The 25199-nt window shown below is 32.5% G+C and overlaps 4 protein-coding genes across 8 annotated transcripts; all 4 read right to left on the bottom strand.

Annotated features, from left to right (window-relative positions):
* On the bottom strand, window positions 3951–9440 carry LOC18613230 (glutathione reductase, chloroplastic). Its single transcript, XM_018122083.1, has 11 exons — window positions 8928–9440; window positions 8303–8528; window positions 7919–8197; window positions 7622–7798; window positions 7070–7123; window positions 6813–6961; window positions 5760–5823; window positions 5516–5686; window positions 5288–5425; window positions 4764–4849; window positions 3951–4374 (listed from the first exon to the last, which is right to left on the bottom strand). Exons 1-10 carry the CDS (start codon window positions 9431–9433, stop codon window positions 4808–4810), a joined length of 1806 nt encoding a protein of 601 aa, XP_017977572.1. The 5' UTR covers window positions 9434–9440; the 3' UTR covers window positions 3951–4374; window positions 4764–4807.
* LOC18613229 (DNA-directed RNA polymerase III subunit RPC8) lies at window positions 8504–14104 on the bottom strand. Of its 4 annotated transcripts, none has more exons than XR_001928236.1 (10): window positions 13978–14104; window positions 12854–13005; window positions 12638–12733; window positions 12414–12501; window positions 11546–11630; window positions 11305–11392; window positions 11134–11223; window positions 10213–10535; window positions 8928–9440; window positions 8504–8528 (listed from the first exon to the last, which is right to left on the bottom strand). XR_001928236.1 is itself a non-coding variant. In XM_018122107.1 (8 exons), exons 1-8 carry the CDS (start codon window positions 13991–13993, stop codon window positions 10461–10463), a joined length of 690 nt encoding a protein of 229 aa, XP_017977596.1. In that variant the 5' UTR covers window positions 13994–14104; the 3' UTR covers window positions 10003–10460. The 4 variants fall into 4 exon arrangements, 2 of the variants coding, with proteins under 2 accessions (XP_017977596.1, XP_017977600.1); XR_001928238.1 differs by lacking the exon at window positions 13978–14104 and adding an exon at window positions 13151–13384; XM_018122107.1 differs by lacking the exons at window positions 8504–8528; window positions 8928–9440 and having other exon boundaries at window positions 10003–10535.
* On the bottom strand, window positions 14198–15010 carry LOC18613228 (photosystem II reaction center W protein, chloroplastic). The gene is made up of 2 exons (XM_007050351.2): window positions 14748–15010; window positions 14198–14646 (listed from the first exon to the last, which is right to left on the bottom strand). The coding sequence occupies exons 1-2, from the start codon at window positions 14842–14844 to the stop codon at window positions 14336–14338; spliced, it is 408 nt and encodes a 135-aa protein (XP_007050413.1). The 5' UTR covers window positions 14845–15010; the 3' UTR covers window positions 14198–14335.
* LOC18613227 (probable galacturonosyltransferase 6) lies at window positions 15590–20639 on the bottom strand. 2 transcript variants are annotated; one of them, XM_018122072.1, is made up of 9 exons: window positions 20109–20639; window positions 19757–19791; window positions 19635–19676; window positions 19390–19537; window positions 19220–19302; window positions 18411–18643; window positions 17888–18245; window positions 16896–17417; window positions 15590–16178 (listed from the first exon to the last, which is right to left on the bottom strand). In XM_018122072.1, the coding sequence occupies exons 1-9, from the start codon at window positions 20218–20220 to the stop codon at window positions 15903–15905; spliced, it is 1809 nt and encodes a 602-aa protein (XP_017977561.1). In that variant the 5' UTR covers window positions 20221–20639; the 3' UTR covers window positions 15590–15902. The 2 variants fall into 2 exon arrangements, with proteins under 2 accessions (XP_017977561.1, XP_007050412.1); XM_007050350.2 differs by having other exon boundaries at window positions 19220–19296.

Below are 25199 nucleotides of genomic sequence, written 5' to 3'. Positions count from 1 at the left end.
CAATGCTGACGTGGCATTGACATGCTGACATGTTAGTGCCACATGGCAAATCAAAATATTTTTTAAAAAAAATTTTGTGCCATGTCATAGGGATTAAATTAAATAAAAATATATAGTACAGAAACTAAATTGAACAAAATTGAGATGTTGAGGGACTAAATTGAAAAAAATATTTGAAAAATGTAAATCTTTAAATAGATGATAGATATACTTATTAAGTTTTTGAATACTTCATGTCTAAATATTTTTTGAGTAATTTGATAATTTGGGATCTAAATAGAATTTAATTAATAAAAAATAGTATTGCATGTCAAATAATATCTTAAAATTATGAGTCTTTCTTTCTTTTTTATTTATTTTGTAAATATATTATTTGATTATTTGATTATTTGATTTTTGTATTTAACTTTATGTGGTTTGTGGATGCTTTTGATCAATGAATAAAAATTTGTCAAATTGTTAGTTGTTGAACCTAATAATTTGCTATGTAAGATCATATTTTATCTAATTTTAATATTTTAGTTTATGTTTATGAGAAATGAGTAATAATTTTTAACATGTTTTTAGATAAATAAGTCATGAACAGATATTTTAAAATACAAGAAATTGTTTCTCAAGATTCAAGTCTTAGGCAACAACAATATAATTTTACTAATGGTACTTAACAATCTTCTAAATAAAGTTGTATTAAATTTTATCTAAGTACTCTCCCAACAAATCTTAGATTAAGGTAAAATTTTTTTTAATTATTATTATTTTAATTATAACACTCTTTAAAAAAATTTATGGATCCGTCTCTATAACAATACAAATATTGTTTGGTGTAGAAAAAGAAAAATGGCCAGAATAAGAAGAAAAGATGGACATAAAGCATGCTTGAACACCCAACATTTGATACAATATGTTGATGGTTGTACCCTAAAGTAGATATGAGCAAATAGGTAGATTGGGTGGTTTAGTTCGTCATATTTATAGGCCATATGGACCACACATTTTTAAGAAATTGATCGAAACTGATCAAATATAAAGGAAGACCAAACCATTAAACATAGAATTGGTATGGTTAGTTCGATTTTGGACTAATAGATGAAAATTTTATCATTTTTTTTGTAAATTACAGTATTAAAACTTATAAATTTCATCCATAATTATATAATATACAACAAATCTAAACATAAAAAAAACATACATTTGTTCCTTCACTCACACTTGACAAAGGCTTGTTTACTTTCCATACACACACAAGTTTGAGTTCTTATATCAACAAAAATTTAAACATATTTTATACTATTAATAAATAATAATAATAATAAATTTTAATATATTTATATTAAACTTTACTAAATAGTGAATAATTATTAATTATAATATCTTTAGATGTTCATAATATATTAAGCATTAATGTATAATATAATATATTTAATATTATTAAATTGTAAGCAAACCAATATTATTTTATTCTCTATTTATAACTTTTTTATTAATTATTAATTAAATTATTATTTTGTAATATATTACTATACTTATTTATAATAAGTATAAGTAATATGTTAATTTTATATAATATATATTTATATGTATTACTTTATTATATATATATATATATATATATGAAATTAATGACACTTATATATTACAATGTTTTATATCTAAGTTTGTATAAATAATAACTAATTATAAACAATATATTATAAAAACTAAAGTGATAACTAAAAAAGTTATTAACTATAATCATATAAATAAAGTTGACATGCGAACATTTAGTTTATTGGTTAGTGCATGATCTCCCTCTCAATAAAAATTGGATTCGAATCCCCCTTCTCCCAAATATATATAAAAAAATCATATAAATAAAATTTATTATAAGTTATAGTAATATTTATGTATAATTAAATATATGTATATATATAATATATTTATACAGTTATATATATTCATAATATATTAAATTATAAAACATTATTAAGGTGTAATAAGTATAACATATTCATATGTAGGATATTTACTATCATATATTATAATGTTAACATAAAAATTATATCATTTAAAATATATAATTTGTAATTTCATATTAATATAGATTTATAAATAAATATATATAGATAATATTAAATTGTTATGATTATGATTTACATACATACATATAATAAACTAATATATTTGAAATACATTATTATTTAAGTTTATTATTAATTTTTTTAATATATAAAAAATATAATAGATATTAATATATAAATATATATATATAATTAGTTGGATTTTTTAAATAAATGGATCTAAAAATTTTAAAACCGCGAATCAATAAAAAATCAATTAAATCAAATATTTTGAATCAATTGATCCAATAAATCAATTAAATTAAATTATTTTACTTAAATTATATTTAATTTAAATAATTAATTAATCTGATTTAATTTTCTCACCCCATAGCCTAAATATAATCTTCTAAGAAACAGCAACAGGTATCAAGACAAGGTGCCCGTGGGCGCTGGGCAGCAAAAGGAATCGTGATACATTACACATATCGGTACTCCAAAGGAAAAAGGGGCAGCCGCCCAACTCCACTCAAGATTGAACAAGGACTATCATGCGTCAGCTGGCGGTGTGGAATTATGCGGCAGTCCACGGCACCCTAGCTAGGGATAGGTAGAATTAGGGATCAATTGGGGAATAATTGAAGAGGCATCATAATCATTTCATAAATCATAATATTGAATATTTAAAAAATATAAAATATGAACTGATTGTTCAGTGGAAAACTTGCATAAGCCGACCCTTAAAATCCTCCTTAACTTCGAAATCTAACAATTAATCCATTGAAACCGAACTAAGTCAGTTCCCATCAGTTATTCAATTGTGACCGGATATTTCCTCTTCCCTAGTTCCCACGAGGATTTAACTTGTTAATTTTGTCTCGTAAAATAGAGTGGTGTTAATTTAAAAAAAATATATCTACATGGACTTGTTAATTGAAAAAAAAAATCATAAAATATCATGTAAAAAAATTAAAACCCAAAAAAAATATGAGTGAAGTTTTAGCTTAAAAAAAAATCACTACTACAATGTTTAAAAAATTAGTGATAATTTTACATCTAATATATGGGTTTAAAAAGAAAATTGATAGTTGTCAATGTGTTGAATTCCGATACATTATTAGCTTTTTACAAAATAATTTAATCTGCGTTTAAACTCTGATTTATGATGATTCCAGAAGACTGGAGTTAGAATTTTATCAGAATAAAATTCTATATTGGAAAAAAAGGGAAAAATAATGAAGGTTGAAATTGTTGCTACAGAAAAAAGGTCGTGGTTAAAACAAAAGCAAGCCTGAAAACTCTGAAACGAGAGCGGCCCACAAAACCAAGCACTGGAAAGTTCAGTTCAAACCGAAAAACCTTGTGGGGCTGTGTCTGAAAGAAAGAAATCCTCCCGTGTCATGGTTCTATGGTCAGGTCGAGCACCGGGACATGAGAACATAAGGCTGTTGATGATGGCTGCTTAAATGGTACATGAGCAAATGGGAGAATGTTTGCAGCTGCTTCAGAGTGAATGTTTATGATGAGCTTCTGGGGGGTCGAAGAAAACCGATCAAGACTATTTGCCTGGAATCTAATTACCACCAAAGTGGATTTCCATCAAGTTTAATAGTGATGGCAATCTGTTCTACCATGAAGACGAAGAACAATTAGAAGTTGATTCATGTCCCATCATTTACTGTCTTCTCTAACCGGCCATCACCAACTGTTTGGATTTCAGTCCTGCCGGTGGCTTCCGGCTGTTGGAAATACTGAAGCAAACTTTGCTCAATGATGGCTTCTTTACACTCGTGTGCAACATTAAATTTTTTGAAACTATCTTGATAATGAAATCTTCATTTATCTGAGTTTTGATACCTTTTGCCAAGTGTTGAAGATCAAATTAATGCAGGAAACTATGTAGCAACCAGAGGATCAGGTTCAGGACAAACCAACTGTCCAATAGCGTTCGATCAATAACTGAAGAAAATGTAGATTTGCTACAAAAGAATGCATTTTAAGATAAATTAGCTATAACAAGTACTCATTTATAGTGTATAAAAGAAAAAGAAAAGAGAGTTGCAAAAAAGTGCATCATTTAGCGCAAAAATGGAGAAATTCTTTCAAACGAGGATCCAATGTCATGGTTCTCAGAATAAAACTCCCTGCCTCCCATGCTTGAAGGTGAAAAGTCACACTACAAATTCACAGCAATATCATTGCCTTTTGAAGACCTCCTGTGGCTTGCATTCATGAGTGCCATCCAAAGGACGCCTTTGCTCCATATGGTCATCATTCATCAAGACTCAATCTGAGATCCATCAACTATACACAAGATGGACTTCCACTAGTACCCAACCTGCCAAATTGCTCGAGATGATTAGACAATGTGAAGAGTTGGCTTAGATAGCAAAAACCCAGAGAGGGAATAAGCAAAGCCAGAATACAACAGTAATTTCACTTGATTTTAAAGTTTACATGGTCAAGCTTCTTTTGCATACACACATAGTTTCTTGCATCACTACACAAAAGTCTGTGTCTAAGATCTCACAACAATAAACCAATTTATCCTAGGACCAAAAAAAGAAACCCAATTTATCCAGCAAGAGGTCAGCAATTATCTAGGATTGCTATCAATATTCTTCAGTACTTCCCATGTTTTCCTCATGTTAGAGAAAAATAACAAGAACTCAAAGCAACCAATCATTTTGCCCAAGTAATAAGAACAGCATATCAAAATGTTGGCACCTTAAATGGAACTCCCACGGTGTCCAGCTAATTAATTACTCTTGCTAAACCCCTGCTGCAGCTTTTGCCTCGAGACCCGTCTTTCCCTGTGTGACATATTAAAAAAGTAATGGCATGCATGTTTGGGCAATATGATGAAGAAAATCGGAATAACATTACTAATTGTGTAAATGAAAAATGATTATTAGTAAGTAGTAATCACAATGCTTCGAAACCCAGGATTGTGAAAACATAAACTCAAAGGAAAAAAACACAAATGAACGTTAAATTTGTCCTAGACAAAAAGTAACAGAATACAGCAACTTGGAAATCTATTTGTTGACAGGATATGTTAACTTGGTCAATAGCTGCATGGAAATTAGGTAACCATTGTTGAAAAACAATTTCTCTTGTATGGTAAAGGAATTGCCAGTTACCAAGTAATCTTGTTGGACTTCAGTGATTTCCAGTTATAAGGGATCAGAGATAATTAAACATATTAGACCACAAGTATTAATGCCAGGGGCTGAAAGACAACAACAAACCTCAGAATCAGGCTTTTGTCGTATCTTCCGAGTAGGAGTCCTCATTGTGACAAACTCCTCAGCTGATGTTGGATGAACACCCACTGTGGCATCAAAGTCTGCTTTGGTCAAGCCAGCTTTCACAGCAACTGCAAATCCCTGGAAAACAACTGCACACATCAGAAAAAACTGCAGAACTTGGGAAGGAAAAATCTCATGGAAAGCAACAATTTAGGTGAAGGCTTGAACCTGCACAATTTCAGCCGAATCTTCTCCACACATGTGCAGACCAAGAACTTTGTTTGTTTCTGCACAGACTACAAGTTTCATGAAAACCCGATCAGGAAGCCCTGAGAGAGTGGCCTTCAATGGCCTGAAGTTTGCTGTGTAGACATCAATATCACCATATTCTTTTATAGCCTGTAAAATCCTCGAACTGTTGAGCACAAGAAACCAATTTCAGCTGTTGCTATTATGCCAAACAGTTTCTCACCTGTTCTTCAGTAAGACCAACTTGTCCAATTGGCGGCTGGGAAAAGACAGCAGAGGGAACAGCCCTACTCCAAAATGCATGGGAAGAAAAAGTCAGAAAAGCAATTGAACACGTAATAAAATCCACTCTTTATATCTCAAAACCACCCAAACATCATATCAAAAAGGAAGAAGACACCATATAACTTGTCATTGATTGGGTATTAAATCTAAATGTTCATTAAAAATATTATGCCTTCTTTCATTTGAATATGACAAGTTATAAGTGGGTCTCAATCCAGGGATCAATATGAATCATAAATAAGTGTTACTTGACAACAACCAAAACTGGGGTCTGGCTCCCCTCCATCATATCTCTACTTGGGAATCTCCAAGGCACTATTAGATGAGTGCCACATGGCATGTTAAAACTTAGAACGAATGTAGATTATCCTGTTTATTATTTTCTTTTCTCATTTCTGTTGTGACTTTTTTTAGAAGATTTCTCTAACCAAACACTTAAATCTTTTAAAGCACTACAAGCCACCCCCAATCATCACCAAGTCACCAAATAAATCCAAAAAACAACCACACTACTCAGTAGCTCAGCCACCCCAAACATAAAATCCAACAAATTTAAACAACAAAAGTACAAAATAATAAAGAACCTGCGCAGTAGGAAGAGAGGGTTACCATAATGGGGCAGCATTGAAAGGTTTTGGAAGGATATGTATTGGAAAAAGAAACATGTAAAAAAAAAATAGAGAAAGGCGAAACAGAAACCTGGCATATGTGACAAGGAAGACAGAGACCTGGAATGGAGGTTTGTTGAAAGAGAAGAAAAATAAAATAATAAAACTGGGATATATGAATCTATGCCATTGAAACTGCATATGCGACATGGCACTCATCCAAGAGTACAGTTGACATTGGCTTTCCAATAGGAATAAGGTGCAAAGGCCTCAAGTCCTCAACTAGTATTTTGTAGAGGCAACAAAAAGAGCCCTAAGCTCTTTCCAATTTTAACTAATCCCTTAAACTTTTTCAATTAATCAACCTCAAGTGTCAAGATTACCTATAATCAGGTTTAGTTGGTTCATTCTGAAACAGTGTTTTTGCTAATGCTCCTCCTTCCATCAAAGCAACAGGAGTCAAATTTATTCTATCTGTCACATCCCCTACAGCCCAAATGGAAGGTACTGTAGTTCGTGAGTATTCATCAACCTAAAGAAACAATGAGGCAAAACATACAAATATTAACTGAAAAAGTACCAGAAATCAGAACATATAGAAAATGAAGCAAAATAAACTCCAAGATAAGAAGAACACTACCTCTATTGCTCCATTCTTGTTCATTTTCACCCCCACTGACTCCAATCCTAAGTTCTGCAATGTAGTTAGAGTTCATGTTAAACCCAACACAACATTCATCAAACCTATCTAGATTTACATAAAAATTGAAGTTGCCTTTAAAAGGAGAGAATCTACATCCTCTACATACAAAACCTTTAAGGTTCCTTAGTCACAATGGGAAGGGAATCATGCAAAGCAAGAAGCTTGATTACATTTCAAGATGAAGGTTATACTATTGTCCTAGTTAATTTTTCTCCTTTCTCTTTTTCCTTTTATGTTCTGTTCCTGAGGTCACAATGGGAAGGGAATCACGCAATGCAAGAAGCTTGATTGCATTTGAAGATGAAGGTTATAATATTCTCCTAATTTATTTTTCTCCTTTTCTTTTTCTTTTTCTTTTTATGTCCTGTTCCTGAGGCCGCAGGTTTATGCTAGTACAATTACACCCATGCTCTGATGTGGTACCATTTTGTTGGTAATTGGTAACCAAAAGGAACTTTACTAAAGAGAGTCACAAAAGTTATTCCAAACCTTTGTATTAGGCCTTCGACCAGTAGCAAACATTATATGTGAAAAGCCTTCAACTGTTCCTTTGTTGGTCTTCAGAGACAGTGAACCATCAGCTGACTTAACAATTGCCTGAGGTGACTCCTCTGTATGAAACTCAATTCCCCTTAGAGACATTTGTTCTCCAACAAAATCTCTGATCTACAAACAGTGTAGGTTTTTCACTAAGACGAACAAATTGCTAAAACAAGTATCATGCAAGTTACTATAATATGATAAAATAAACAAGTAAAGTAGCTAGCAGTTTGCACAATTCTTCACCTCTTCGTCAAAACCCCGTAAAACTTTTTTCTGACGTATAAATATGTGAACCTCACTTGTCAATCCATTGAAAATGCCAGCAAATTCCAAAGCTATGTATCCACCACCAACTATTGCAACTTTCTCTGGTTTTGAGGGCAAATCAAGGGCAGCATCAGAATCTATTGCGTATTCACTTCCTGTAATCTCAGGAATAAATGGACGTCCACCAACTGAAATCAGTATATGTCTCGCAGTGTAAAGTTTTCCATCTACGTCAACAGTGTGTGGATCCACAATCTGCCACACATTTCATCAAAAAGGATTCACAATCAAGAAACATTATAAAAACAAATGCATTCACATGTATTGTAAAGAAACAATGCGGAGAGAGAATCATCCTACCTTTCCACGGCCTTCAATTAATATGACACCAGCATTATTGAGAATGTTCTTGTAAATACCGGTAAGACGCTGTAACTCAGCGTTTTTATTAGCCATCAAGGTGCTCCAATCATGCTTTGGTTCAGCGTCATATTTCCATCCAAAACCATTACTCTCATCAAATTCATGAGAATATTTAGACGCATAAACCATTAGTTTTTTTGGTACACATCCTCTAAGTACGCATCTGCAATTATACACAAATTTGATTACAATTTCAAATAAACACAGACGAAAAACAGTGACATTCATAATGGTCAAACTAAATTTAGTAGGCTTTCTTGAATTAGCTTTAGGCTGCCAAAAGCTCTGGTGATAGACGTTGAGATTAAAACCCATAACTTTAGCCAGTTAAGTTAAGATTGTAATTTTCAAGTTAAAGATTAAAAAAAAAAAAAACCTCAGAACCCAAGAGGCAAAATTGCAGAAAACACACGTATTTCCAGTGGATAATTCAATGTGCAATAAACTCCAAAATCCTAATTTCATAAGGAAAAAAAAAAGAAACAAATTTTTGCACGCAAAATATATAAATTATAGATATATAAAGTCACAAAAAAGGTCTATTTGTACTCTGGAAACTTACGTCCCGCCAACGCCGCCAGTGGTCTCAGAAGAAATGGTCGAAAACGGAAGCTCACAAACAGCAACAGAAGCACCAAACTTGGCTGCGAAACGGGAAGCACGAACGCCACCACTGCCGGCGCCGATTGTAAAGAGGTCGAAGTCATAGTGCCGCGGCGGCTCAGCACCATTCTCGGACTCGGCACGAACGGAGAAGAGGCGGTGGCGGTGCAAGTGGTGATGGTGGAAGCGAGAGATAGAGGGAGAAAGGTGGCGGGAAAAGGAAGAACGGGTCTTGGGTAAAGGAACAGAGACGGGAAGGTTTCGGTAAAGGGTTTGGAGAGTTGGGGAAGAGAGTTTGGGAGCTGTAAAAGAAGTGGTGGCCATGTTTGTTCTTTTCCTATCACCGTCTCTGGCTTTGGTGTAAATATAGCTTATGCTTGTTTGAGATCCTTGGGCTGGTGGGTGGGGTCCGCCCATTAAACATGTATTGGTCGAATTGATTTGCGGTGGAGGCAGCTGTCGCATTTGTGGCCTGCGGAGTTTGATTGTCTTTCTAAGTAAATCTGAAGTCCAACTTCTTTTCAAATTGTTCACCTATTTCAATGGATTCTTTTTCCAATTTAACGAATTAAATAAACAGCTTAGAAGCTTATGAGTTAAGACTTTGCAATGAGTTTACAAGCACACAGTGATATCTTTTAAATTAATTTAACAGAAAAGACATAATATTTTAAATTTTTTTAACTATTTAAAAAATTTAAACAAATATTTATTTTCTTATTACATTTAAATTAATTCTTATATATTTTTTTAAATCCAATCAATTTGTTTGATAATATAGTTTAACGGTTTAATCAATATATTATTTATCATTTTTATATTAACATCTGTTAAACTAGAGAGTGCAAATTATTCCGTGACTATGTCATTATGCCATGTAAACATCTACTATAACATAAATTGTGTTATAAAATGATAACTAGAATTTTAACCAACAATTAATCAATTATTAATTATATAAGAACTTAATTGAATGCAATAAAAAATAAAAATTAAATTAAATTTTCTGACTTGATCAAAAAAAATTTTAAATATTATACCAAACGAAATTGTTTTATCGCAAGGATAATTATCTTAAGCATTGCAAAACTACGAATTACTTACAATCACTCATACTATATTCTATATACCACAATTAAAATTGTTTAAAAAATTGAGGCAAGACTAATTCCAGCAGTCAACATCACAGTGGAGCCACTCAAATTCTTATAAAAACAAAAGAGGTGGGAGATAAGGATGATCACCAAAATTGTCTAAGCAACAATTTCAAGCTTTTGGCATTTCCTCGATAAGTTGATGGTTGAGTTGTTATTCTCGTAGGTGCTGTGTGGGAAGAAGCACGTCAGCCAGGTAAGATTTAACATTAACACCCTCTGCTGCAGCTATTGCAAGCTTTGAAAAGATCATTCCTGCTGCCTTGTGATTTGTGAAGCAGCTACAAACAAATCCAATCAACAAAGCCTCACTTGCTTCCACTTACTGATTTGTAAACTTAAGATTCTTCCTGAACCATTTCTGCTTCCTCCCACCATGAAACGGGGCCCAAACCATCATAGTCTATTGATCCCTGCAATGAAACAAATGGGATAAAAATAACAATAAAAGATGTTGATTATAGAACTGAATCTATTGTACTTTTAGGATATACATAAACCTATAACTATTGACCTCTTATCCGAAGCAGGAAACATAAGGTACAATCTATTCAATGAAGCGGCACGAAAAATAGAGAGGAGGAGGGGGCGAAGGTAAAACCTTCTTTTTGTGGTTCAATGTATGAACTAAACATTTGGCATTGAAGAGTGATTAAAAAATGGGGGAGGAGAGGGAGAGGAAGACTGAAGAGAACTAATCATACTTCATTGCAGTTGAGGGATCAAACGTCCTGCAGAGCAGGATATATTTAATTAGTATTTTAGGTCTGTAACCCATGATCTAAAGTGGAAGAAGTATAAATTATCCTTTTTACATGACAATGAAAATCTTTACATCTTTTGTTATTAAGCAAAAAGTTGATGTTCATGATGGAAAATATACTTTACTATGATTTATGATGAAACAAAACAAAATTATATTAACCAAGATGCAAAACTTCAGAGAGAGAGAGAACACTGCTCTAATGCTACAGATGGACAATATGAAACAAATTTGAAAGATGAACTTACAGTAATCACCATTGGGGCAAATGGCTTTGAATTTTCTGGCTGTTCGAGAGGAATTGAAGGATATATAACACTATGAACTCGAAATTTAATCTGGGATTGAGAGAACCTAAAGTCGGTGAAAACTAAACATCACAAGGTTATGGAAATTTGCAATGCTATAACAAGACATACCTGATCCATCCCATCAATAACAAATCGTGGTTCTTCAGACTGTGCTTCTTCTGCTTCTCCAAAGTCCCATATCCATCTTCCTTGATTTCTGCAATCCTCAAAATAGTAAAGAAGCACATTAGTGTACATAATGATGTAAAGAGAATAATAAATGACATAAGGAAAATCAATAGTGAAAGTTGGTGAGCAAGTTCTACCTCTAGTTACACCAGAGTTGAATAAACAAGTGACTGGCTCTTACCTATTATTAGGGTCAGATTCAAAGCGAGATGGAATTGGCAAAAGATGGACAGGTATGTAAATGTCATCAAAAAATCCAAGTGACACTGCAAATTACAGAACCAAGATAACCATGTGCATAAAATGCAGATATGCAGAAATGGGTTGGTAATACTTATAATTGGTCTAAACAAATGACAATCTTTACCTGGCTACATTTAGCATTGGTCACAATATCTAGACAAGATGTAATTTGACAATCAAAATCACCACATAGCAAAAAGCTAGAGACTATTTAAAGAAATGAGTGAAATATGCATATTCCAAACCATATAGAAAGCCTGCCATTAGCAGCCATAGATATTAGTCGAAGAATCTATCTGACCTTCTACTTACCATCTGTTACTTAATAAGTCAAGATCTAAGAAAGGAGAGGAAACTTCCCTCATGTTACTCCTTATCATCTTTCAACTAAGCTTATGGATTAAGTCCTATACAACTAAATGCAACAAGAAACATAAAATAAGACAATCTGAACACTGCATTGCCTTAACTCACGCTGTAACCTTCTAAATTCATTGATGGGAACAAAGATGTGCTCTATAAACACAGAAAAAACTTAATTTACAAAAGAAAGATATATCTTCTCAACTGACTCATCTTGTCCTGAACTAGCCACAAGTTAGATAATACTGTGTAATTACAATCAGGTTGACTTCCGACTCAACTTGAATTAATTATCCTGTAATCATGAAACCAGAAAGCTAATTTTGGCTCCAACATACAGATGATAATCGGGTACTTATTCTAAAGAAGAAGGAGAACATAAATTTGGATATGCATAGACAGCACAATCAGAACAAGTAGGAGTAATTGTTTTTCAGACTTACAGCGCAAGCCATTAGCGTCAGATTCTTTAAGTTTTGCAACAATAATCTCACCAACAAATGGACGAAACACAATCAGTCTGAACTCCACCTACCACAATAGCAAAACAAGATTTGTCAAAATTCAGACACCGCAGAGAATACAAAAAAAAAAAAACAAATCAATATGTCCTGCTCACAGAAACGTAATGCAAAAAATAGCATAACTTAGAGATGATAAGCAATACCGTATAGGTAGAAGCACCATCCCCGGGATAGATAAAGCCGCCTTTAATTGACCTGATGTCATATACTGAAATGCAAAGTCCCAAGTTTGCAATAACCTACATTACAATTTACAAATATCATTCATCATTATCAAGCATAGTTCACCCAAAATACTTAAGAAAAAACAAAAGACCATACAATTGATAAACATATCGGAAAGACATAATACTACAAACCTTATCCAAGAAAAGGGCTTCCAACTCTATCTTAATAGCCTCATCAAGAGGAAGGTTAAGAAGATGGGGTGGTAATCTCAAAGTGTGCTCGATTAGGCTTAGATAGAACATTTTTTTTTCTGCTGTCTTCAGATTTTTAAAACTCCAAAAATCTGGGAATCAAATAAAAAGCAACTGTCAATGTACAAACACTAGTTTGAGGCATTATTCCGAATACCTAATAGGCAACAAAGTGAAGAAACTCAGGCTGCAAAGACTTGAAAGTACGAAAAACAGAAAAAAGCAAACGCAACGTACAGTTAGGTAAGGTTGGTACAAAGGGTAACTGAGAAGGAAAGGATTCGAAATCGTTCGACAAACAAAGATGAAGCGAAAGTAAGTACTAGTTAGCCATTTGTCCTGCAGTTGAAGTTCAGTCTAGTTATACGACCAAGGGTGAAAGTCGGTCTTTTAAGGTAAGATTCGCCCTCAGTTTTAATATGGGCCAGAAATAAGAGGGGTTTCGGATTGTGGATATTGAGTATTAAATCCACCCGGTTTTTTTTTTTTTTTTGGGAATTAATAGGATAATCTAGTCATTGCAAATTATATTTCATTTATTTGATATTTTTATTTTTTTTCTTTAAAAACGGATAGAAAGCAAAAGGTAAAAGATAAAATGTAACAAGTAAATAATAAAAGTATTAATTAAACGGAACTTTATTTATTCTTGTATAAATTTTTATTTTACTTTTAAAAATAAAAAATATATATACCGTTTATAATTTATTTTACATATAAAATTAATTAAAAATTTAACATTGAAGACCTTGTAATGGACTAATACTCATCCATATTGCTTAACCCATCGCATCCGACCCTAATTTCTTAATTTATCTCTGATAATTTGATTTACATGTAAAATTCATAAATATTAGTGATGAGTCGAGGTTTTTAAATTTATATTTCTACTATTAATATTTGCAATTAAAATTTGAAAATATGTACTACTGGTAGTTGTGACAATTTATTCCTCTTTCTTCCAATACTTTGGTGAGAAATAATTCTTAATTCTAATTAAAACCATTTAATACATACACTCTGTTTTGATAAATGCATTTTAAAGTTATTTAGTGGAAAAATACCAAGAAGTGGCTTCATTTGCAGGTGTGGTGTGAGTTAACCTCGCCCAGTACTCTTGATCTAGAGCCACTTGGCAGGCGAGGTACTAGAGTCGAGGAACTAGTGAAGACGTGTTTGGGGTAGCATCAAGAGATCCAACTCCAGTCATGGCCCATGATTGACTGCCAAGTATTAAACTTTCCATGTTCATGCTAACCAAATCAAGCATCCTTGAAGAAACAATGGAGAAAAACATTGGACATGCAGAAGGTAGTTTTACTACAGGATATATAGGAAAGCCAGAATCTTTGATTTTCTACATTCCTTTCAACATAATATTTGCAATGAACAACACCATTAGGAAATGAAAAGAGGTCTGGCTCAGAGCGACAATCCAGACTCCTCATCCTCTTCAAGGGAGGAAGTGTAGACAATGTAAAGGGCCCAAATCAAGCCGAATACAGCGAACAGGATCCACCCAAGAATGTTGTTGCTCAAACCGAAGGGAAGTCCAGTTCCTTCGGTAGTCATTCTCTCGTCCACCAGAGCCATGGCTGGGCTTGACATGGTGGCTGCACAGGCTGCTGCCAGCAATGATGCACTCATGCCCACGTTTGAGCCTTTCTCCTCTGCAGAAGACTTCTTTTCCATGGAACACATCACTTTCCCCTTCTTTGCCATTGCTGGCAACCCTGGAAGTACAGCAAAAGTTGCAGGTAAGGTCAAAATGCGTATGAACTTTTGCTTTTAGACAAATTAAAAAATGAAGGCAAAATTATGGCTAGAAACTTACCGATGGCAACTGAGGATGCAACCCTTGGTGATGGCTTGTGTGCGAGAGCTGCACGGATGATTGAAGAGGTAGGGGTGCTAGCAGAGATGGTGGCCATTTTCCTTCAATTGGGAGAAATGAGAACAACCAGAGTACAATTATATTTGCTCCAAGAATTTTTACAGGTTAATATCGTTGGTTGGTCCAGAATCTGTCCAAGACACCACACCGATAGGTAGCCCCTCGTTTGCTATCCCGTATCCACACAGACCCAACCAATTTCGTCCACGTGTCACGTCATCCGTCTATAAACAAAAGATTGATCCAGGAGAGTTTTATGGTCATGACAAGAGAGGGATAAATGGGCCGTGACCCTAACTTAAGACTTGGACCCAAATTTAATTATTAATTTCTTGTCTCACAAAGACTGTTATATAACATAACTTCACTAAAATTACAAAATTAGAAAAACATCTTTCAAGGAGCTTGTAATTATAAAAGCAAGCTTAGAAAAAATGAAAGCTTTCCCTTTTCCTTCGTTGACAGAAGCCACTTGGCCCCGTCGCGTTGTGCGAGCTGTCAAGGGACTTTATTAGTCCCAACTATGGTGAAGGTAGCCATTGCCAAGCCTTGAATCCTATTCAGCATAAACCATCCTAAAAGGGAATATGCCCATTATCTCGTGCCGGTTCAGGTAATGGTTAGCCAGGAGGGACGACACAACCGAGATGCAACATCTACATCTTAGCAAAAAGGCCATGAAAGGTATGAATCAAAATACGACCATAGAATCAGGACAAGAGCCTCAACCAACAACCAACAACCAACTGGCATCCTGTAGGTGAAAATGAAAATTCTCCATCTCATGAATAAAAGTTTATATGTTTCCTCTTTCATTTCAAGAATATGTGCTTGAATTCAGAGCAATTGCGCTATCAGTTATGTACAAGCGTATACCTGCAATACAGCATCCCCACAGAAACTTATTACCTTCGGTTATTGCCATAAATTGACTCAACCCCTAAAAGATAATGGCCGGAACATTATGGGAAAAAATGAATTGAAATTTACATGAACGATTGTTAAAGAATCAGATCAATCGTAGCAGTTTCTGGGAGAAGCAACTAGTAATGCGGTATGAATCAAAGAATTCCACTTGTATGCTGTGATCTTCAATTACTCGTGAATATTGCACTGTTGTAAGTAAGGATGATCATACTGCACATGTTTGCTCCAATAGCCTTTGTATTTAGCAATTCCGATTTCCAACCAGGGTTTCATAACTCCATCATAGTGTATAACTGCTGCATGCTCAATATCACCCAGCCCAAGACCTGAGTCATAACCTAGCCCAAGTGCATGCCATCTCTTTTCTAAAGCTACAGTCTGGTTGTAGAAAGTAATCCAACCTAAGGGCAAGCTCCCAGCCTTCCACAATGGCCTCTTAAGTCCCTGTAACAAATCACAAGGCAAACAAGCGTGAGAAACACATAGCATTGATAGCTTGGATACCTACTATAAAAACACAGACACAGCACTGGAAATATCAACCAGCAATGATGTCATTAAAAAAATTGTTATGGACACATCTGGAAGCAAACAATTGGTGTCAAACTTGTGAGGCACAGGGCACAAGTTTCACCCTCATAAAATTTGTTTCCAGAACTTTCAATTGGAAAAAGAAAAATAAAAGCACAATCAAAACATTTTAGAAGAAGATACACAGCGTGCAAAATTCTTCAGATTGAAACTAGTATGAATACACCTAAACTTGAGCAATTATACACCAGCAAGATGATACTGCTTTTTAGGGATGAATAAGTTCCAACTAACCCGAACTGGTTTTTGTTTATCATTCATAGGTCAAACTAATAAATAGCACTTGCTTTAGACAGAAAAAAAAAACCCCTCTTGGGAAATAGTGGAAAATGAGTAAGAAAGATGATTGATATTGAAAATTATGACAGAAAAACTTTAGGTAAAATCTATACGGCTCCAGGTGATAACATATTCCAAACAACAAATATGAGCCAATGCACCTGATAACATTAACCATATTTTCAAAGAACTAATGAACAGCTTCAGAAAATAACAGAATCCAAATAAATCCAGAAGCATTTTAGCATGGAATAAATGCAAATACAAGGAAAGGACAGCAAATACCCATACCAGTTGCAAGTAATTACGGTAGAGCGTGGTTAAATTTAGTCTTCTCCATTCTCGGAGATCAAACATATTCATACCAAATGCCCATGTGCAAACATTGGCATTAAACCTCTTTGCCAAAAATGGGTCTGAAAAGTTCATAAGCATATGCATCGGACGAAATGAAGATTCACTTCCCTGACAAGTCTCCACTGCTGCATTTACTTTCCCCTTCATGTCAACACTCCAAAGTCCAGTTAAATCTCTTTGCACTACCACATCATGATCAAAGAGCACAATCTTTTTCAGTGCTGGGAAGATGTATGGCAGATAGAAGCGAAGATGGTTAAGGGCAGAAGTATATCTTGGATCATTGGACTTTTGTTCCTTCAATATTGCATTATACTTGGTGGGCAACCAATCAAAATTGTCTACACTCTGAATGTGGATTGTAGCTTTTCCAGTAGGATTTAATAAAAACCACATAGAAATTGCTGGAAGGTTGAGAGAATCAGTCACCACATGAAAAACAATTTTCTCTGGCTCCTGCAAAACCAATTTCAATTATCAGGGTATGTTACATCCACTAACAGGTTAACAATGGCCCAACCATGAACTAACTGTAGCTAACTCATCAAAGATAAGGGGAGCAAAGACTAATATCTTTCTAAAGGGAAATTGATAATAGAGGGGCAGTATAAGCTTATGGTAGACAGGAAAAGGTGAAAGAACTTCATGGTAACTTTGGAAAGCTTATGCCAATCACCAAAACTCAAACCATGATTATCCATTATAAATAACAAGGGTATCAGTTACTGTACAGCAATGTAATACCTCATATCATCCTCACATGATTTAACACACACACAGACGCATTTTCTTATATAACTGTTTATCATGACAATTACTTTCAATAAGCAACACCATGTTTTAACATCATAAAATAAGCAGAGTGAAATTTAATGAAAATGATTGAAGAATAAAACAAAGAGTGTAAAAGTGGCGAGGCAGTTTACCTTAGCAGAGGCAATGGTGGAGTTCACAACCACTGCACAAGCCAGAATATTGTCAGAGAAAACTGCATAGTGATAAAGGTCTGGATCATGCAATTTTTGTTGGTTAGGGAACTGTCTTTCCTCAGGTTGAAGGGAAAAATATTCAGCTGTCAGCCGCATGGACAGGCAGTGAAGGCCTTTAGGAGTAGTCCTTCCTGCAAGTTGAAAAAGATATGACTCTTGATTCTTCTGCGCCCGAACCTGTTCTTCAGCATTATAAGCCATGGCACGAAGTTTTGTGGCCATTGCAGAGCAGTCAGGGAATACATGACTCGCTTTGGCCAAAGAAACCCCCATAGATCTCATTTTCTGTGAAGCACTGAAAATTTAACTGTTCTTCAGATATAAGTTCAATGTAGCAATTCAACCCTAAATCTAAGCACATTCACTTAACAGTAATCCTGAATTCAAGTTTATTATTGAATTTAAAATGCATTGGTAAAATTATAATCAAAGCAAAAAAAAAATTTGTTCGTCATTTTACCTCCTTGACAAATCTGAATCTTTGCTGGCTTCACCAACTGCTCGTTCCACCTCTTTGATTCGCGTTCTCAACTCTTTCACCAAGTGAGAGTTACTACCTGGTGGTGAAAAACTTAAGTACGCTTTTGCTCTAATGAGCTGATCTCTCATCTGCTTTACCTTCTCATCTGTTTCTCTGCGTGATTGAGACTGCAGAGGTTGATCATGTCTAACTGTTTCTTGATTGGATTGCTCCTGCAACCAATATATTAGTATTAACTTACAGATATATTAAAACTAACATGACTTACTCTAGCTCTGACCATTCTAGCAAACAACCACCCCCCACCACCTCTTTTAAAAAAATCATATTAGTAAACTTCAGGTTGTGATGGCAATAGTACCTAAGAAATTTGGGGTTAAAAACAAAACCTATAGATTTCCTATTCCCATTCCACTTTCTGGTATTGCTCAAATTCCAGAGATGAGCAATTGCTTCACCGGTTTTTGCATTACAAACACCAGCAGAATCACAAACAAAATTCAGTGGGGAGCAAATTAAAATATCATGCAAAGCGGATCATAACACAAATTGATAGATGGTCAGGTGAAATTTTAAAGGCATGTAAAATTGCAATGCTGGCTCAGTTTTATGTGAACTATTTGGTGTCAGCTAAACAAATCCCCTCCTCTTCATATAGATATCTAAAAGAATAAGAGAGCTACAACTCCAACATCCATTTTCCCTCACAAGATTAAAAGTAGACATCAATGCAACCACCTAGTCTAAATTAGATCAAATTTATAGCACCCCGTCATGTAAATACACACCTTTTCTCTGTAGTTCATTTGTATTTTATTCTGCTGAATTTGATGGCTGTCTTTTTCTTTTCCTTTATCATTAGTTTCTGTAACTAAAAAATAGAGGAACTCAGAGTCACATTTAAATTGATAAACTGAAAGATAAAAGACACTGCTACATACACCCATGTAATACTGACCATTTGCTTCTAACAATTTAGAAGCATCTCGAGCATCCCCAGATTGATCAGAATCACCATTCTCATTATAACTGTGACTAACTACAGAACTAAAATCCTTCTCTTTGAAAACAATTAATTTTGGCCCTTTTAATTCTTCGGCAGCTTCCTAGATAATAAAGCAACAAAGATCAACATGCATAAACGGTCAAAAACCACTTAAGATAAAATGTCCAAAACAAAATAAACTAAATCCATAAAGCTACCTGTTCTATCGCATTAAGTCTTAAATCATCAGTCCTATACTTCTGCACCGAACAAAGCAAAAACCCATTATAAATCTACCAAAAAATAAATAAATAAAACTTCAAGGAAGAGAGATCCATACAATATTGGCCAAATCCTCAATAAACTCCTTCCGGCCTGCCAGGTTCAGAATCACAAATGGAAACAAGCAAGATCAGGCAACATTCGAAAATTCAAACAATATATATATATTAAAATCACAAGATGCCAGACACAGAAAATAGAAAATTTCTCTTTGTGAAAAATGAATATTCGATTTAGCATTTTATTTTAGCTTTAACAAAATATAAACGTATATTTCTGTACCCTAAAATCGAAGTAGTGCAAAGTAACTGTCATTGGCTTGTTGTCAGATCGAGTACTCAATTGACGGTAAAAGCATTTGATTTTTCATAAAAAAAAAATACATTAAAATCTGATTGGAAGAAGATTACCGATAGAAGTAAGGGTTTTGAGTCTCTGAGAGACTAACAAGATTGGAGCGAACACAGAGAAAGAGAGCAAAGAGAGGATCAGAATCCTCTGCCATCGACGATATTTCTTCATCAATCAATAAAAATGGAGAAAAACCTGAACTCGCAACAGAAAAAGAGAAAATGATAAAAAAAAAAAAAAACCCTTCGCCTGTTGAGTTTCCTTGTCCTCTCTCAATCGTTCTCCAAAAAGCACATTTCACAGATTCAAATCGGCGCCGATTCGTTGCTTCGGCTACAAGGAACAGGAGTTCAACAAATGAAAGACTAGGGTTTCTGATGTGTGCGTTTTGCCTCCCTTTCGAGGGAGAGAAATTTAGCTTTGGAGAGAGAGAGAGATAGAGCTTCGTTCACGTTCTGGGACAGGGAAGGAGATGACTTACTTTTCTTTCCCCTTTCCGCTTTAATTTATTTTTTTTTCCCATTTTTCACGTTTCAAAATTTAATGTTTACTGATCTGGAATTCTGGATTTATATACCTTGGCCTTGGGTTAGCATATAAACAGATTTGAATTGCGAGAAAGGCGAAAGAGTGATGGGGATGGTGGTGGCTCATTCATTGGTTAATGATAAGGACGAGGGATATTGGCCGTTAATTTTAGTTGATGAGATGATCTTTTACGTTTATCCCTTAGGTCAGCTATCGCTCATGATTTTGTGGGCTCTTGTCGGCCTGGGTAGTATGTGTGTGTTAATTATGTTAATGTGTCATTGTCGAGCCGAGCCATATACACAATGAAAACAAAATATCATAAATTCTGGAAATTATTTATTCTCTTTTTGCATTAATTTCCTAAAAAAGGAAAATGTATGAAGGTTGATTATTACTAGTACTAGATTTGCGGCGGTCATTTGATTGGTGAATATAAATAAAATTTAATATTAGTATTATTGTTCTTTATGTTGATTATTATGGAATAAGGAGAATGATTATATGAAAAAAGAAAATATCAAATCAATGAATAAATCTAATCGGGTAATTTTATTATTTTAGTTTAATAGTTGAAAATGTTAGTTATTGTTTGTTTCATTTGTGGAGATTCATTTTGAATTTTCATCTATATAATATGAAGTAATCTTCTGTTTTACAACATAAATATTACTTTTTTTTTCCAGCCTCGTATATTGGACTTGAACTTTAAATGTTAAAAGATTAAATTTTGAGCTTTGACTATGTGAGCATAGGTAAATTAATATGATCTTCCAAAATTTTTGCTATTTTCTTTTTGACATAATGTTTAAAATTCTTCCTGAATTATTTAAAAAATCATATAAATTTTTTATTTTTTATTATATTCAATTAAATTTCTATATTTTTATTTTAGATCAAATAAATATTGATTAATTATCTTTAATCAAAATATTATTTGTCATATTATATTCACAATACATTAATATAAAAGATAAAAAATGTCACTTGATCATACTATCATATCACATCGTCATTAATTATAATATGTTAATATATCTCATCATTCTCAATTATTATATTTAGTATATCACATCAACTTCATATGATATAAAACAATAAATGATATTTTTTAATTATAAAGATTTATTTGATTCAAAATTTAAATATAAAAATTAATTTAATTTAAAATAAAATATTAAAACTTAATTTAACGTAATAAAAATATAAAAAAAATATTTAATTTTTTTAAATATTAAACTTTTTTTTTCCTTTTTAGGGCAATATTGCTGTTTGTCCTTTGCAATAATATTTTTGTAACATAAAGGATTGCAGTCTAACGAAAGTGATAGGTAAGTGCCACGTGTATCGACAAAAGGAGTGATTTAAATGAAGTAGGTGTGGTTTACCAATGCATTAATTACGAAAGGTCAACCTCTCTTAGCTTCGGGAAGTAAAATTGTTAAGCAGAGATATCCTATTAAGGAGCCAATGGTGAGTTTGACGTTAATCTCACATCTTTGTCATTTTCTTTGATACTTTGATTTCAGCGTAAACGTGTGCCATTAATAAATATCCCAACATGACAAGTAATTAAGCTTAGGATCTGACATAATCATTAGAGTTGTATTACTTCCATTACTTGTGTATTATATTTTTTTTTAAAAATCATTTAATAGACAGCAAAATGATATAATTATTAAAAGTAAATAAAATACTAAAACTTTCACACTATTACTCAAACCTTAATTTTAATATAATGATTATTACTTACGCAACGTTCATATTTATAAATTTTTACAAAATTTTATTTAATTAATGTGAAATTAAAAGATTTTATTAATTTTTTTAAAGCGTTTGTGGTGACATTCATGTTTTAAAAGAATATAATGTTTGTCAAAACATTGAGAAGACTGGAAGAGGGAAAATAAAAAGGTACATATTAGTTCATAGACTAAATATTCAGACAAATATTGAGTCACTTACGGTGACTTTTAGTTGTAACCATCCTCATCTGCGAGTCTGGTTGGAGGTTTTTTGTTAGTACCTCCTATTTCACGTGAATATCATTTTTGTTTCCTTTTGGGGAAAAAAAGGCAAATTCTATATAGGAAAGTTTTTTGAACTCGTGTCTTTTTTATGGCATTGTTGGGGGTTGGCAATTGGCCATGCACGTGCCTTGGTAGCGGGGCAGCGGCCAGTCTTTAAGGTTTGGCCAACCTCTTGTTTCCTCCGTTGTTGCTTCTCGCCAAGGGTCATGTATCTTTGGTTGCTCAAAATTTTTAAAACTATTTAATTATTATATATTTTTAAATTTTATTTATTTATTATATATATTTTTTAAATAAAATTTTCAAAATAATTTTTATTTAATAATTAACATAAATAAAAATAATAAATTGATTTTATAAGCCTTATTCAATTTTATCTTAATTTTTAAATTTTTTCCACCTCTTTTTCTCTCTTTCTTTTTCTTTTTCTATTTTTTTTTACTTTACCCTCTTTTATGTAACTCAACACGGAAACATACTTTTTTCTTCAAAAAATATTTGGTAAAAAGACCTATCCAATCTTTATACTCTTTAATTTTGCTCAATTTAGTCTTTGCATTCAAAATAAAAGTAATTTTATCCATTAATTTTAGAAATTACATCAATTTAGTTCCTCTCTTTAACGGCATCTAATTTTTTAGTTAAAAAAATGACGTCAGCGCTAACGTGTCACATTTTGATGACGTGACGTTGAGATGATGATGTGGCATGTCACGTGGTATCGAGTGATGAAGTGGCAATGCCACATGGCACTATATGATGATGTGGCAGTGCTGACGTGCTGATATGTCAGTGTCACGTGGCAAATCAAAAAAATCTTTAAAAAAAAAAATCCTGCTACATCATAGAGACTAAATTGTACAAAAATATATAGTATATGGACTAAATTGAACAAAATTAAGACGTTAAGGGACTAAATTAAAAAAATTTTAAAAAATACAAATCTTTAAGTAAATTATTGATATGCTTATTAATAAGCCAAATATTTAAGTATAAAAGATTTATGGTGTTAAAAAATATATATAAATATTTTCTTACTTTACTATTTGATTTTAGAATATGTAAATTAATTTTCTTACTTTCCTATTTAGTCATTTTTTGATCTGTCACATAACATTGATATGTTAGCATGTCAGTTCCACGTTACCACTACCACATCATCAATCGTTGTAGCGTGGCATGCCATATCATCATCTCAACGCCTACGTCATCAAATGTGACACATCAGCGTTGACGTCATCTTTTAATGAAAAAATTGAATGCCGTTAGAGAAATGACTAAATTGACGTAATTTTCAAAATCAAGAGATTAAATTGTTTCAATTTTGCATATGGAGACTAAATTGAACAAATTAAAGAGTAAAGGGACTGGATAGGTATTTTTATTAAAAAGATTTATGAACTTGTGGGCTTTGAGAAAGAAAAATTAGACTACTCACCACAATTGTTTGAAATTAAGAAAAAGTAAAGTCTTTTTATCTTTTTTTTTTTCTATTTATATTATTTTATTATTTATATATTTAATCATTCTATGAAATCTTATATATCATAGTTAACTTCTTATACTTTATGCATTGTAGTTTTATATTTAAATAAAAATAAAAATAAAATATTAGAAATTGACTGCATTAATTTTTTTAAGTTTGATTAAAATATGAATAAATTGAAAATAATTAATAATTTTTTAAAAGAAAAATATGTAAATCGTTTAAAAAATTATTCTACAATTAAGCCATCAAGTTATCCGAACTTAATCTTCCTTCAATGAATCAAGAGCTACTAACTTTTTTTGTCATGAAAGGTAATAGTATTTAACTGACTATTTGTTTTCTGGCCATAAAAATTATTCAAGGTGTTAGGATCCATTTGTTTTGTTGTAAGATATTTTTCAAAAAACGTTTTCAAGACTTATACTTATTTAGAAGACGAAAGATTAATTCCAAATGTAAAACATTTTACGAGTCAACAAGGTTAATTACGGAAAATGTCTTATGCCCAGAACAACAAAAACACTTTTCTACTAAGTTTATGGGTATAAATTTGATAAATATTAATATTTAACTTAAAATATTAAAAATAAAAATATTAATATTTAACTTTAAAAAATTAATTTAAAATATTAATATTTAATTTATACAACACTATTAAATTAATAAAATATTTTTAATGAAACCATTCAATAAAATTAAATATTTTATTTATAAATGGAATAAATCTTACTAATAATTATAATAAAAAATATTTTAATAATCATCATTTGATGAATACACATTTAAATAAGTTTAAATCTTACTAATAATTATAATAAAAAATATTTCAATGATTGTAATTTAATGAACACATATTTATAAGTATAGGTTTTGGATATCTTATACAATTGATGAATATTTATATTTTTGTAATTATAATAAAAAAGCGATAAGATGAAATTTTTTAAAAAAATTAGATTTTATTTTCATTACATATATGTGGTTGAATACTTTGAGAAATATCATTATTAATTTTTTTCATTTTCATTTCCATTCTTAATTTTGATCCCAAATTAATGAAAATTAAATATTAATATTATTTAGTACTCAACTCCTATTTATTA

Source organism: Theobroma cacao, chromosome 1, assembly GCF_000208745.1.
Source record: "Theobroma cacao cultivar B97-61/B2 chromosome 1, Criollo_cocoa_genome_V2, whole genome shotgun sequence".
NCBI classification, from domain to species: domain Eukaryota; kingdom Viridiplantae; phylum Streptophyta; class Magnoliopsida; order Malvales; family Malvaceae; genus Theobroma; species Theobroma cacao.
Note: the sequence above shows the minus strand (reverse complement) of the source record. Positions and strands in the feature narration are given on the sequence as shown.